This window comes from Micropterus salmoides, unplaced genomic scaffold, assembly GCF_014851395.1.
Source record: "Micropterus salmoides isolate LMB-PRFRI ecotype aquatic unplaced genomic scaffold, ASM1485139v1 Ms_hic_scaffold_10, whole genome shotgun sequence".
NCBI lineage: Eukaryota > Metazoa > Chordata > Actinopteri > Centrarchiformes > Centrarchidae > Micropterus > Micropterus salmoides.
The window spans coordinates 33,932,156-33,947,787 of NW_024040041.1; the positions used below are offsets into that span (position 1 = coordinate 33,932,156).

Consider the following 15,632-nt stretch of genomic DNA (forward strand, 5'->3'; position numbering starts at 1 on the left):
GCTCAAGTGTAAGTCTTATATTTGATTAGTTTTATGATTCACTGTCTAGTTAAAATCTGTATCACTGTAGGTCTGAACAACAAAAGCCCCACACACAACTTTATTTATTTATTAGAAAGAGTTTTCTTTCTTTTATTTCTTCAATCAACTTTTATTATGGAGACAATTCAAGTCAGAGAGAGTCAGGGAGTCTGTCAGCAAGAAACACGTTTTACATAATTTATCATCATTTCTATTCAGTCACATGTGAGGCTGCTCATTCCTGTGTTTAGTCCATATAGACGACGATAAAACGTGGTACACTGAGGAGTCAGACAAGTCACTAAACTGCACCAAAGTATCTAATGAAGTGAGCAAAGCATCTGATGAAAGCAGCCGGTGGCTCCACAAGTAAAATCAGCTGATGAAAGTATCTCAGATTAGCTCAGATTGATATGATGGTGATCAGTGATCGATCAGTGACGAGTGATGTGACTTGCAAATAAAATGCATCCAGGTGTGTTAAAGGATATCACAAGAGGAAATAAATAATTTCAGAAAGCCTGAAACTGAGCGTCAACTTTGATACAAGTTAGGCCTACATCATTTCAATTTCCCGACACCATGATCATATTCTGGGTTATTCAATAACGAATTTACAATCACAATCAATAAATCTAAATGCAGATAATATCAGCATTGTGCCAGTAGAAATGATCCTCTGCAGGATCATGACAGGTGTTTGTCAAACAGGTAACAGAGAATCATGCTGCTCTGCACTGATCTGGGTTTGAGTCGTTCATTTGTCACGTGACATCTCGGGTACTGTGGAGCAGGAATGAACTAATCGTTGAGCGCTCACATGTCTTCACTCGGCAGGCTGACTTAAGGGAATGAGAGGCAAGTCTGTTGTCAGGTAACATTGGACTGACATATATCTAATATCTATTGATCATTTTGTGACATTTAATAAAGCATAACGTTATTACAGCGCAGTTATGTTGTGCTAAGTTATAGTTTTAACACAGCCGCACCGTAACCTTAGTCCTGCTGTTCTGGGTCCACTTCAGATCCCTGGCAGGGTTCTACCTGGAGCCAAATTACCACAGAGGTTGTCTCCTCTCCAAAACAAACTCAGTAAAACATTAAAACAAAGCCACATAGCAACGTTAGCGTTAGCCCTGTACGTTGTTTACAGCTAACAGCAGATCCAGTCCGCCAGAGAACGCAACGTAACTTTTACTTTTTATTTACCAACAGAGCCGTGTTGTTGTTTCACAGCTCCTCACTGGTGAACAACCTGCAGTGTTTCAGATTATTATTATTATTATTGTTCAATTTTAATAAGAGCGTGTTTTATTCATCTAGTGTGTCGAGCTTATTACTTCAATATATTCCCTGTAAATCTGATGTTAATATATATATTTTTAGTGATAATAATTATATACACATACACTCACCTAAAGGATTATTAGGAACACCATACTAATACTGTGTTTGACCCCCTTTCGCCTTCAGAACTGCCTTAATTCTACGTGGCATTGATTCAACAAGGTGCTGAAAGCATTCTTTAGAAATGTTGGCCCATATTGATGGATAGCATCTTGCAGTTGATGGAGATTTGTGGGATGCACATCCAGGGCACGAAGCTCCCGTTCCACCACATCCCAAAGATGCTCTATTGGGTTGAGAGCTGGTGACTGTGGGGGCCATTTTAGTACAGTGAACTCATTGTCATGTTCAAGAAACCAGTTTGAAATGATTGGAGCTTTGTGACATGGTGCATTATCCTGCTGGAAGTAGCCATCAGAGGATGGGTACATGGTGGCCATAAAGGGATGGACATGGTCAGAAACAATGCTCAGGTAGGCCGTGGCATTTAAACCATGCCCAATTGGCACTAAGGGGCCTAAAGTGTGCCAAGAAAACATCCCCCACACCATTACACCACCACCACCAGCCTGCACAGTGGTAACAAGGCACGATGGATCCATGTTCTCATTCTGTTTACGCCAAATTCTGACTCTACCATCTGAATGTCTCAACAGAAATCTGGCACGCAGGATAAGCGGTTGACGATGGACGGATGGATATTCTGCTCATTTTCAGGTTCAAAATCTCATTCAGAGGTTGTACCAGAGCAGGTTTACATGGTTATATTTTTGTCATACTGCACATTGCTGCAGCTCCTCTTTTCACCCTGTGTTGAAGGCTTCGTTTTAGCTATGGAGTAATACATCTTGTCTCTAAATGATCTTAAGCCTCCTGAGGAGAGGATATTAGAGTACTACAACTCATTTAGAATATGTATGAACTAAATGTGCACAGCTGGAACAGCTTAAATTAAATACTTAATAAAAAACTATTATCTTCACTCAGAGTCATGGCTAGCCACTGCTCCGGTCTTCTTCAAGCTTCAAACTGTCTTAGGACATCCTGAAGTACGTCCTGAGGTGGCAGTGGTGTAGTTTCACCTTTGTTTTCAGGTCATCATCACTTAATGATTACATATTTCTCACATGGGTGCAAACTTTAATCATTTATTTACAGATTGCAAAAGATGCAAAAAAAGACTAAATGCAGATGATTTGAGAGATTAAACTGATGAAAGAATTGTGACTGTAGGCCAAGCTGTTTTAGAGATAATTGTAAGAAGAACTGATTATTACAGCATCCCCATCAGTTGCATGAACACTGGACTTTAAAATCTCCAGAGAAGTTAACTTGCTGATTGAACCACCAATGAGAGCTGCTTTCTACACTGTGGGTTGACTTTGGTGATTCAGTAGGAACATGTGCTCAGATCCCAAATTTGTAGCCTGCAGCTACATTTCTGAGCTGTGACTGCCCACATTTTGGCAGGTGATGTGTATTTCCGAGGAGGGACCTAGAGGGAGGCTATAATATATAATGATGAGATGAAAATTTAAAAAGTCAGAACAAGACATCCGCGGTGCCATGGCAACACAGAACTGCTGCTTTTACAAGACAAAGATGGACAGTGAAGAACCTTTAATGACTGGTAAGTATCTATATAAAATATATATATATAATATATATATATATATATATATATATATATATATATATATATATATAATTTTTTTATTTATTTATTTTTTTCACAGTACTACAACTCAGGGTTGTTCTATGGAACTGTAATAAGTTTATATATATATATTTTTTTTTTTACGTCCAGGGATGATATAAAGAGGTAGTGCAATATGCAAAGTTTTATTATCTTAAAACAGTTGAAGCAGCTTTTTGGAGATGTTTTTCAGTAATGGTAAGTGCAGTGGCTGGTGAGTTGCTAGATCCATGATGGTTACAGTTAAATATATGACAGAGCAGCTCTTTAACATTCTGTTTACATGTCTTTAACTGAACTACACTTCTGGACATATGAAGTGAAATGTTTTTGGCCCAAATCAAGAGCAAGGTGTGGATCTCACATTTCTCATTTATAAATGCTTATCTTATTTATCTTCGTTGTATTTTTGCCAAAGGCAAAATATGTTTTTTGTCATGTTGTATTGATCAACTGGGGATGTTTCATGGTGATATGTATTAGTTAACAATAGTAGTAGTAGTAGTAGTAGACTGTAGTGTCTTTTATATTTTCTAAAGGTTTGTTCAGATATGATTCATAGAGTGAATTATGGTACATTTTATTCCTAAAAACATGTATTTTTATTATATTTATTATGTTCTTGAATTGTTACTTGTTACTTTTATCCAGCTAATTAGTCTGTAAGTTAGATGATTTGAGTGATGTGACCAGATTTCGGAAATGAAAACATTTTTGGTTTGGTGGTCAGTATGTCATTAAAAAATATAATTTTATTGTATATGAAATAAAAACGGGGGACAAGTTTGGTCATTTTGAGGCAGAAACTACTTCTCAGTCAATAGAGGCTGCAATCACTTTCTGGCAAAAAATGCATTTTGTGTGTTGTTTTGGTCATTTAAAGGTATTTTGAGAGGTAAAAGTACTAGGTGAGTTATAATCTGTCAAATATAACCCTGTTTAATTTAATCATGTCATCTCAGGGACGAAATAACCTTTCAGTCAATAAGTAGAGGCTTCACTCACTTTCTGGCAAGTGAAATACTGCATGTTATGGGTTGTTTTGGCCATTTAAAGGTACTTTAACAGGTATAAAGGACTGAAAAGACTGGATTTGTTGGTGCACAGCATGTTAATGTAGAGTCATAAGGATAATTGCAAAAGAGAACATTTCTTTATGTTATATTCAGCAGGAAGTCGTGTTAATGATAGACTAGATTCCATTTTCCAAATATAAACAAGGATATCAGTCAAAGGCCTACTAAACACATAATCCATCGGCAACAACAGGCTTCTATTATTGTCTATAATCACGCAAATGTCACGCCTGGTTATGCTATAAACTGCAAACACTTCTTTGGCCACAACTGTGATTATTCCTTTAATGTTCAAGTATCACAAAGACATATCTTTGCTGTTACCATGGACATAACGTGATGCTTATTTAGACGTTAAGTCTGTTTGATCCAGATAAAAGCAGCTGTAATTGTAAAGAGACTGGGCGATACAGCTTTAACATGCTGAGCGCGCTCCGGCGGACAGCAAACAATTTTCGGCACAACACCTGTCTGCTCTGCTGTCCAGTCTTTCTGGCCACGTAAAATCTAATTTCAGGTCTGTTAACACCTTATACAGTCTATGATGAACACACAGTTAAAAACGGGGACATCTGGTCACCCTAGCTTTGAACAAACAAGGAAACTGAACACATGACCTCAACTAAGAGAGTTTGACATCACAGAAATGAATCCAAAACTAGAAACCAGGAATAAACCAGGAAAACCAGGAATAAATACAAAACTATGTTCATAATATCCAATGTTATCTGTATCGTGTATCACATCGTGAGGTACCCTGTGATTCCCACCCTGACCTAAAAGTGTTTTTAAAAGTTTCTTTAACAAACAGACAAATAAAAATAAAGCATCAAAATCTAAAACAATCTTGATGATGTTAGAAATAACCAGTAGACAGCGCTGTAAGGACTGATTAATATAAAGAGGTAGAGATCCCGACTGAGATTCTAACTAATGTCTGTGTCGAATGTTCCAGCAGGTGAAGAGCTCAGGATCGTACTGTTTGGGAGGGCCAGAGTAAAGAGGTCTGCAGGAAACATCATCCTGGGGGGAACAAAGTTTGAAACCACAGAGAAGTGCAAGGTGGAAACGGCGATTATTGATACACAGAAGGTCACAGTTGTTGATACTCCAGTTCTGTTTTTGCCTGACACAAATGAAGAGGAGGTGCTGAAAGAGATCAAGAAATCCATCTCGCTGGCTGCTCCTGGTCCTCATGTGTTCCTGATTGTGCTGGATGTGAGAGATAAATTCACACAGGAACTGCAGAAAATGGTGAAACTCATTCGCAGTAGCTTTGGCAAAAACACAATGGCTTACACTATGGTGTTGTTCTGCCATGAAGTAATAATGGAAAAAAGCATAGAAGATTATTATTGCACACATCGAGATCTCCACAATGTAATCATACAGTGCGACTGGAAATACCATGTTTTTGACACCACAGACAAGGCACCGAATCCTGATCAGGTCAAGTCACTACTGGAAAAGATCAACGGCATGATTGAGAGAAGAGGAAGAGATGGCTGCTACACCCCTGAGATGCTCCAACAGGCTGAAAAAGAGGCTAAAAAAGCCATAGAAAAACAACAGCAACAACAACAGGCAAAAAATCCAGAAGTAGAAAAAACAAAAGCCAAGAGGGACCCGGTTGAAATTTCTGTTTATGTTGGAATTTATGTTGGATGTTTGATAGGGTATTTTGTTGTTGGTGGTGAGTTCACGACAAAGATGGGGGCTGCAGTGGGGGGTTTAGCAGGTGGAATACTGGCAGGGTTCATGGCAATATTAGCGATTATTGCCAAAGACTACATCAAGCAACACTGCATCAAGAAACGCACCCAAATGTGCTGCTGCTGATTGGCCGTTTTCCATCAAGCTCTTTTATATTGGGGTGGTGGTAGAAGTTTTAGACGTGGCGTGAGAAAGTGATCTGATTCTAAAATACCAATGATATAACTCACTTTTAGATTGATGTGTGGTGCAGCGGGTGGAATACTGGGAATACACGGTTAGGGGGCTTCACACCTATCACGTTTGATCCGAACCAAAATTAAACAGGTGTGAAACCTCCACCAAACAGACGAAAGTTTGTCAGACGAAAATAGGTAGTCCTGATTCGGATCAAACTGAACCGCGGTGGTTCCCGTGTAAACTGGAAACAAACAGATGCACGGAGAAATGCATTGACAAACGGACGTTAATTTGGTCAATCTGAACTAGCCTCGAGTTAAGTTGTAGCTGCAGGTTGTAGGCTAATGCCGTAATAAAAACAATATAGCGGCAGCGATCTTGTCAAAGCTATCCACAGAACTGTTTACAAACCCAACAATGCCGAGGATGGCGAGACGCAGCCCACATCCATGATGTTGAAAGGACGCAAGAACGTCATGTAAAGTTGTTTGGAGCCCTCACATAATTGCAGTGTGAAACCAAACCAGAACAATCCGAACGAATCAAACATGAACTTTGGCTCGGACCCTGATGCGGACTTTCAGGTGTGAAAGTGTGTGTTTTTAATTGTTTAGGCTGATCAGTTCTTACTAATGAAATAATGTAAATAATGGTGGTGGACTTTGTATACTTTGTTATGTCAGTTTGTTTTCTTTTTGCCTTTTCATGTAAGTATGTTAACCAAAGGCCATCCACACAGTGGGTGAGTCCGCGGAGGTTGTTTCTGATTGGTTGTGGGCTGACCTTAATATCACGCTGTGTACATTAATGTATGTTAATTTGTACAGTGTTTGGGCCTTGCCACGAGGAAACACCAAGCTTAGCACAGCAGGGAGTGGTGATTATAACTTCCACAATGACACTCGTCTCTGAGATGCTCGATATGTACAGGTTTCAGATACAACAGCTTTTATAAAGAGTTTCCAAGTTGTAACTACTGGCTTTATTGATGGTTAATAATGTTTTGTAGATCTGTTTTGTGTCACTAACAGGAACAGCAGTAGAGTGCCAGGTTGGGGGAGAAATCCGTCTGACTGGTGTTTATTCTTTCGGTGTGGTAATATTGCTGGTAAACCATAAATGCGCATCGGTTTGTCACTTTCTAATGAGCTTTTTAAAGACAGCTGTTATTCATTTTAATGAGTCATTGATAAATAGTCCAGATGCTCAGAAAAACCTTCCCAGAAGTTAAGTGGTAAAACATTAATTGGAGCTAAGAGCTGAAAAAATACAAACTGGCAAAAGTTATTATAATGATAGCTTATAAGCACTGAGGGGGCCATTTATTCATCTGACTTTATGAAGCCTTTATAACGGGTGCCTGATTAGAACGTGGTAACCCAAATGGTGCACAGAATATTGGAGGAAATCCTCGAGGGTGAGCTGTGACTCAGGTTTACATTCATCAAAACTGTTCAGCTGTTAAACATATGCAATTTCTTTTTTAAATGTAACAGGTATGTGGGAAAAGTGTGCAGCTGGATTACGTAGAAAGAGATGCTCTTAATAAAACTCATTACAGAGAGACTGACTTGACACGAGTCTTCACTCCAGACTCATTCAAAAATAAAAAGTGTGTATGCTTTTGATGCTGCAGCAGTGTTTATTGAATGGATGTGTTTAATGTTTTAACGTGAATGCTGTAGATGTGGGGAACAACCGGTCCACAGCAGAGACTAAAACATGTATCTGTATGATGAAAATAAAGACGTAAATCAACACGATCAGTCTGCCAGTATCTGGGTCAAGAATGTCCCTGATATCAAGTGACAATATCAGCAACGTTTTCCTCCTCTCATGCCTGCAGGAATCCTAATTAGACAAATGTTATTGTTTTTTACTTCTCTCGTATGTGAATGATAAAGGCCGATTGATATGTGTAAACAGCAGATGGCTGAAATTAATGTTAAGATCAGCCATAACATTATGACCACTGACAGGTGAAGTGGAAAACACTGATTATCTCGTTACCATGGCTCCTGTCAGTGGGTGGGATCTATCAGGCAGCAGGTGAACATTGTGTCCGCAGAAGCTGGAAAATGGGCAGAGGGAGGATTTGAGTCATCTGACTGGGTCAGAGCATCTCCAAACCGGTCTGCAGGGGTCAGTATCTGTAAACCGGCCACAGGGTCATGGACGGCCAAGGCTCACTGATGCACGTAGGGAGCGACAGCTGGCCTGTGTGGTCCGATCCAACAGACCAGCTAGTGAAGGTCAAACTGCTGAAGACGTTGATGCTGGTTCTGATAGAAAGGCGTCAGAACACACAGGAGTCCAGGCTCTGACAAGACCTGCAGGTGGTGATAATGTTACGGCTGATTGGTGAAAGACAGCGTAGTAGTTACCCCACATCATATATCCCTGCAGCCTATCCGAGGGCATTTTCTCCTCTGGCAGGCGGGTCAGAAACATTGTCCGTTGTCGGACAAACTGAATGAGCTCTAAAGATTTTCATATCTGAACACAGAACACGGATCGTGCTAACAGGCTAACCGTGGCTCTGCAGAACTGCTGGGGGTCTGTGGAACAGAAGACATCACAGCTGGATTGTGGAACCTTTTGGCCTGAATGAATAATTTGTCATGTTCCCTCTCATTTATGACACCCGATGGATGCAATACTTGTGCTTTTTGTACTTCTATCATATATAATATGAGTTCTTTTGTGTCTGATGGGAGTTTAGTACCTGAAGGCTGTGCGTGCAACAAAGGTCACAGGCTGAAATGGAAACAGCGATGTCTCGTTTGTCTGACACCTCCTGCAGTACCTTTGCCTCCCCTTCAGCTCTCCGGCGCCCCCCTGTGGAGGTTTAAGTCTTGGTCAGGCTGACTGTCTGTTAAACAGCTGATGAGCAGAGAGGTTTCCTCACTCTGTGGCGTTCGTCTGTGGTAATCCTGTCAGTTTTTCTTTTTCACTACAAACCCTCAAGACAACCATCTGTTTATAATAGCATACTGTAAAATAATCATGTATCATACATCTGTTAAAAATAATATGCGAGGACAGTTCTGTGATGCTCTACTTGACATTCACTAATGTACACAGTATATTACAGTATTACTATCATTGTACAGTGTATATTCAGTACAAATTAGGGTAAACATTATACTCCTATCTTTAGTCTCTATGTTTTATTGTAGTGTATCTATTGTAGTTATTGTGTATATAATCTGGGCATTTAATTGGACCTCTTTTGTTTGTGTGAGAAATTTTTAGTGAAACAATGTGGTGTTGTTTGATTAAAAGCACGGTGACGAGTCAGCTGACCAGTCAGGGCGTAGGAAACGTGTGGGAAGAGTGAGTCTGAGCAGCAGAGGTCCTCCGTCAGTTTGTGTCCACCATCACAGCCGCCTGCAGCAGAGAGAAATAAAACAATAGAGTCACCGTAGGGTTAGAGTCCTCTTAGGGTTAGAGTCCCCTTAGGGTTAGAGTCCCCTTAGGGTTAGAGTCCCCTTAGGGTTAGATTCCCCTTAGGGTTACAGTCCCCTTAGGGTTAGAGTCCCCTTAGGGTTAGATTCCCCTTAGGGTTACAGTCCCCTTAGGGTTAGAGTCCCCTTAGGGTTAGATTCCCCTTAGGGTTACAGTCCCCTTAGGGTTAGAGTCCCCTTAGGGTTAGAGTCCTCTTAGGGTTAGAGTCCCTAAGTAACTAAAGCAGGGATAGAGTGGGAGATGGGGAATCAAAGGAGTAAAATAAGCAAAGGTGGGAGACCTGCCTGTTTTTATTTTCTATTTAACTTTTAAACTTTTTTATATTTCTTACTTTTATGTTTTATGTAAAGCACCTTGAATCACCTTGTTGTTGAAATGTGCTATACAAATAAACTTGCCCTGCCTTGGAAAGTAAACACGGGAAACGGTCGTCAGGCTGACGTTCCTGTCTGTCGGGCCACAGATTCTCATCCACATCACAACAGATGTAGTCATCAGCTATAGATATATAAAATAAATAAAGTCTACATAGAAAATATGTTTACAGATTATGACAACATGTTTTGCATGTCATGACGTGTGCAGTGAACTTATGCCTGGATGTTTTGGGGGGTCAGACTATTCAACAGAGAACCAATATAAGACATTGTGATCAACATGACATAAACAAGTAATAATTTAGGAAACAGCCGGCAGTTGTACATAAAAATTTGCATAAATGTGTCAAAGCAATCTGTACAAAAGAATGAGAAACTGTTTTTAGGTGTGTACGAGATGATCGTGTGGAGGCTGAACAAGTAGATTTCAGAATTTCGCTTCTGATCTGAGGAATTTACCAAAGCGTTGAGGAAAACTGTAAATATCAGGTGCATGTTGTGCCCCAGAGGGCTGATGGGATATTTAACCTGGCTCTGTCTGCTCTGTCACACTGTGGGAAGACATTAGCACAGTTTGTCTTTGCCATGAATAAATAGAATACTAAAACAAAGATTTTTTTAGTTGATATTAAAACACTTTTTGTGCTGTTGTACATACAAACATTTGTTTTTTAGGGTACTTGTGTTCGTTTTCATGCTGAAGGAGAAATAATAAGTGAAACAATGTGGTGTTTGTTTGATTAAAAGCACGACGAACAGTCAGCTGACCAGTCTCAGGCAGGACGTATGAAACCCTGTGAGGAAACAGTGTGGGAGGAGTGAGTCTGAGCAGCAGAGGTCCTCCGTCTGTTTGTGTCCACCGTCACAGCTGCCTGCAGCAGAGAGAAATAAAGAGCTGCCGTCTGGAGACAACATCCACCAGCTGAGGTAACGGTTTCTCTCTGCTCCCGTGTGGAAAGTTAATCATCAATCATGAGTTTAACTGCTGCTCCAGGCCGTCTCAGGGTTATTTGGTTTTTACAGAAGTAAAAAGGTTCTACTGTGGAGTAAAAACTTAAAGTTAAATGTCTTTCGTCAGTTTATATCAGCTGTCTGTCCCCAGAGCAGGGAAATCCCCCTGCAGACTGTTTACAGATGAGTGACAGAGATAAGAAAAGCTGAAACATGAGTCCATCTTGAGAGACAGCGAGCGCCGGCTGTCCATGTTTGTCATTTAACAAAACGTGTTGCTGTTCTGAAGGTTCTTTATTAGTTCTAGTTTGTTTGTTTACACATGTGTCTTGTGTTTCATATGTTATAGCTAGCTGTTGTTAGCTTTAGCTGGTAGACAAGTGAATATGACTTACCGTAGGCTACTCTAGTTTGGTTTGGATGTTTACCCACCGTAGTCTCTGAGAGTGGGAAACACTGTCCAGAACAAGATTAGCCTACACATTACATTATAATCTGTTAAATAAATGTAGTTAAAAGGAGAATATTTCCCTCTGAAATGTTGTGCACAGCACAAAATGGAAATACTAAATGGCTTTAAAGTTGTTGGTTTAAGACATCTTACTACCCTGTAAATTCAATTTCTAATTATATTGTACTGTGGTTGTGTTTATTGTTGTGGTCTGATAAATATATTTGTTACTGCTGGCTGTAATGCAAATTGCCCCTCAGGGATAATAAAGTTATCTTACATTAAACACTGACCATCTTTATTTTGTGTTGCAGAGTTCCACGGAAAACTTCAGCACAACAAAATGGGGCAGCTGATGAGTAAAGAGGAGCAGTTGAAGGAATTTGTGAAGCGCTTTAAACAGTGTCCAGATGTGAAGGTGAATCGATCCATCGTGATGTTCTGCAGCACCTCTTCTTCAGAAACCCTCCAACAGCACCTCAACAACAGGACACAGAAGGAATACCCCATCGCAGACTGGATGAAGCAGCTCGCAGAGAAGCTCGCCAATCTGTGTTTGAAGCCTGAACTGGCGGGCCTCGGAGCGCTGGCCATCGCCATCTTCATCGACGTCATTTCAGCCGCTTCCTCTTCTGAGGCCACGATGGAAGCTCTGCGCAGCGTGTTTGCTGAGGAGAAGGCCTCCGAGGTCTGGGATCAGATCGACGAGTGCCTGAAGAGATGCATGATGAACATCAACAACAGGGCCGAGCTGGTGAGCGACATCAAACGGATCGAGTGCCAGCTGAGCGCCGCCGTCACCAAGCTGAAGAACTCTATGGTGAGGGACGGGCACATGTCGCATCAGGCTCTCAAGGCCTGGGTCAACGGGGCGGCCTTCCACATCCAGATGCTGATCCACCTGGTGAGACTGGGAGGGATTCAAACCTGCGACCCTGTAGTGGGACTCCTCTCTGCTTACCTGAGAGACCTGGACCTGCTGTTTGAAAAGCACAAGGAGGCGGTGAAGAAGAAATGCAAGCTGCGGGAGCTCATGTTAGAAGAGGGACTTGCCCCCTGCTTTGTGAGTGAAGAGGATGAATGGGATTTTATCTCATACTATACCCCATTCAGTGAATACTTTGAGGCTTATTATGAAGAACATTACAACAGCCAGAAGAATGAGATCAGGAAATACTTCAGGAAGGTCAGAGATGATCTGCCAGAGCTGGTCAGTCAGGTCGGCCATCTCAGTGTCTGCTGAGGAGCACATGTGCTCTTAACTGAACACATTTAGGAGGAGAGTGAAAATGTAACACAAAGTGTGTGTGCTCCTTCTGCTTGTGATGTGAAACCAGTGGAGGACCATGGAAGTGGTTTGCATGTATCTGTTTTTAGCACTCCTTCTCAGAGTCATAACTCAGTGTTGAATCATTCAGTGTGACTTCCTCTTCCCAAGGATTCAATTCAATTTTATTTATATAGCGCCAAATCACAACAATAGTTATCTCACAGCGCTTTTCATAAAAGAGCAGCTCTAGACCGTACTCTGTGATACTATTTACAGAAGCCCAACAGTTCCCACCAAGAGCAGCACTAGGAGACAGAGGCAAGGAAAAACTTCCTTTTAAGAGGCAGAAACCTCGAGCAGAACCATGACTCAGGGTGGGCGGCCATCTGAAGGGGAGAGAGAGAGAGAGAGAGAGGGATGTAAGGAGAGAGAGAGAGAGAGAGAGAGAAAGAGACTACACAATATACACACAGCGATACAGACAGTAAAGGTGATGTTGCTATAGACTAAATGAAAAATGGTACAGATATTTATAGTAGTGTTAATGGTAACAGTCGTAATGTTAATGATTATAATAACAATAATAACAATAAGACTAGTAACAATAGTCGTTGCAGCAGAGGGTGTCGAGCAGGAACACGGGGGCAGCAGGTGACCCGCAACCACAGATCCAGACTCCACAGCTCCAGAGCCAGAAAACCTGCAGGAAGTGATAGGAGGAGAGAGGAGAGAGACGAGAAAGCACAAGACTACCAGAAAGGGGAGAAGTTGTGTTAGTAACATGCAATAATGGGATGAGGTTGCATACAGAGGGAGAGAAAGTAGAGGAGAGAGGAGCTCAGTGCATCATGGGAAATCCCCCGGCAGTCTAGGCCTATAGCAGCATAACTAAGGGATGGTTCAGGACTACCTGAGCCAGCCCTAACTATAAGCTTTATCAAAGAGGAAAGTCTTAAGCCTACTCTTAAATGTGGAGATGGTGTCTGCCTCCTGAACCCAAACTGGACTAAAGTATTTTTACATCACTGTGTTACTTTTAATACGAAGTAAAGGATCCGAGTACTTTTTCAGCTGTTGTCTCTTATTTAGTAATAAACACCACAAGACATAAAAACACATGACATTAATGTCGCTGACGGAAAGTGTGAATGTGGAGACAAGAAAACACTGAAGTCTGTATTTTATTGCAAAAAGTCTCTCTCGTTAAAGGAGGTTCTGTTGGGTCCCTGCTCATAAAAGGAAAAAGTTGGCAAAGAAAAAGTAGATGACAGTAAAGTTATTAAAGGGGCGTTTATGGTGGGAGAGCTGGACGATATGGTAACCACAGAGAGGAGGTCATCGCGAGATAATTTCCCTTAATAATAAAATGACAAATGTTCAATAAAAGTTTGATTTAATTCATTTGAACCACGAACAAATAGTAAGATATTTTTTTGTTGAGCAAAAGGGACTGAAACAGATTTTATTTAATTTTACTTACGTGCATTTATGTTAAACAGATTTGATCAGAATAGTTCTGAATGTTCTGCCTCAGATCTGTGAAGCGATCCGCTGTTTGGCATCAAGTGTTCGTTCTGAGCAGAAAGAAAAGTTTAAAACCACAATAAACTTTCACTCGGGAGCAAAACTCAAAAAGCCTTTAAACCTGAGAGAAATAAATGATTTGACTTTTATCCTGATAAACAGAGATTGAAGAAGATGTGGCAGAAACACAACGGGAGGAAGAAATGAGAGGGTTTTTTTGTTTTGTTTTGGTAGTGCACCAATTCGTTGGTTGCAAACCGCCAATAAAATGTCAAGAATAAGAAGAATTGGACACAGTGGATTAACTTTTTATTTAATGGCGTATCTGATAAATGTGAGGTTCCTGAAAATGCTGAGCATGTCATCATGAGGTATAGTAAATAAGATTCATCTTGCGTGAAAAGATATATGAGTTAGGACAGGGATTTTCTTAAAGTAGGTAGCTTTATTGTCACAGTACAACCAGTTATAGAGTGAAATTGAGTTAGCAGACAATATACATTGATAAAGAATCAAATGAAATAAACTATGGAGCAGTGCTGAGGATGAATTAGAGTTTAAAGAGGTGGTATTATGGTTTTGGGCTTTTTCCCTCTTCTTTGTTGAGTTTATATCTTTTTTGTGCATGTAACAGGTTTGCAAAGTGAAAAAACCTAAAGGGAGTTCCCATCTCGCACAGAAAACTCTGCTCTGAACTGAAAACAGCTCGTTTGTAGTCCAGCCGCTTCCCTTTCTTGTGATGTCACAAGAAAATACGTGTCATAATGCTCGCCGAGACACGCCCTCAGAAACAGTGAGCTGCAGCACACAGCTCTCCTCTCCCTTCCAAACACCAGCTACCCTCCAGGCAGTCAGTGGACAGAAAGTTGTTCCTGTGATGTAGAGACAGAGCTCAGTTAAAACTTTATGGATACAGATTAATAACTCACCGCTCTGAAACTCTCGCTCCAGTCCGTGTTGCCAAGCCGGTCGGCAACACGTACGGCTGAACCCGAGGCTGAAAAAAGGAGCTGCAGCAATGTGCAGTATGACAAAAATATTAAACCATGTAAACCTGTTCTGGTACATTCTCTAAATAGGATTTTGAACCTGAAAATTAGCAGAATACCACCTCTTTAAGGATCTGGTAGTTTGGGGAAAAAGCTGCTCTGCAGTCTGGTGATGCGGCAGCAGAAACTTCTCTATCTCTTCCCAGCATGCAGCAGGGTGAACAGGCTGTGGCTGGGTGGGCGCTGTCCTTTAGTATCCTTTGGGCTCTGCAGGCACCTCACCTCACAGATATCGCTGATGCTCGGGAGACGGGTACCAATGATCTTCTGAGCAGTTTGAATCACCGGTCCTGGGCCGTGCACATCTCATGTTAGTGATGTTTCCGGTCAGGATGCTTTCAGTTGCTCCTCTGTAAAAGCTGACAAGAACTTGGTGTGGGAGTTTGGGCCTTCTTAAGCTTCCTCAAGAAGCAGAGTTGTTTCTGAGCAGCAGCGTGGAGATGTGAGATGTCAGGTTCTCTGTGATGCTGATTTAAATCTACAGGATCAGATCGAAAACATTTAGT

At 41.1% G+C, this 15,632-nt stretch overlaps 1 protein-coding gene across 1 annotated transcript; it reads left to right on the forward strand.

The window, feature by feature from the left end:
- Positions 1 to 10,673: 10,673 nt before the first annotated feature.
- Positions 10,674 to 12,846, forward strand: LOC119895659. Its single transcript, XM_038708916.1, has 2 exons — positions 10,674 to 10,808; positions 11,598 to 12,846. The coding sequence occupies exon 2, from the start codon at positions 11,627 to 11,629 to the stop codon at positions 12,524 to 12,526; it is 900 nt and encodes a 299-aa protein (XP_038564844.1). The 5' UTR covers positions 10,674 to 10,808; positions 11,598 to 11,626; the 3' UTR covers positions 12,527 to 12,846.
- Positions 12,847 to 15,632: the final 2,786 nt, after the last annotated feature.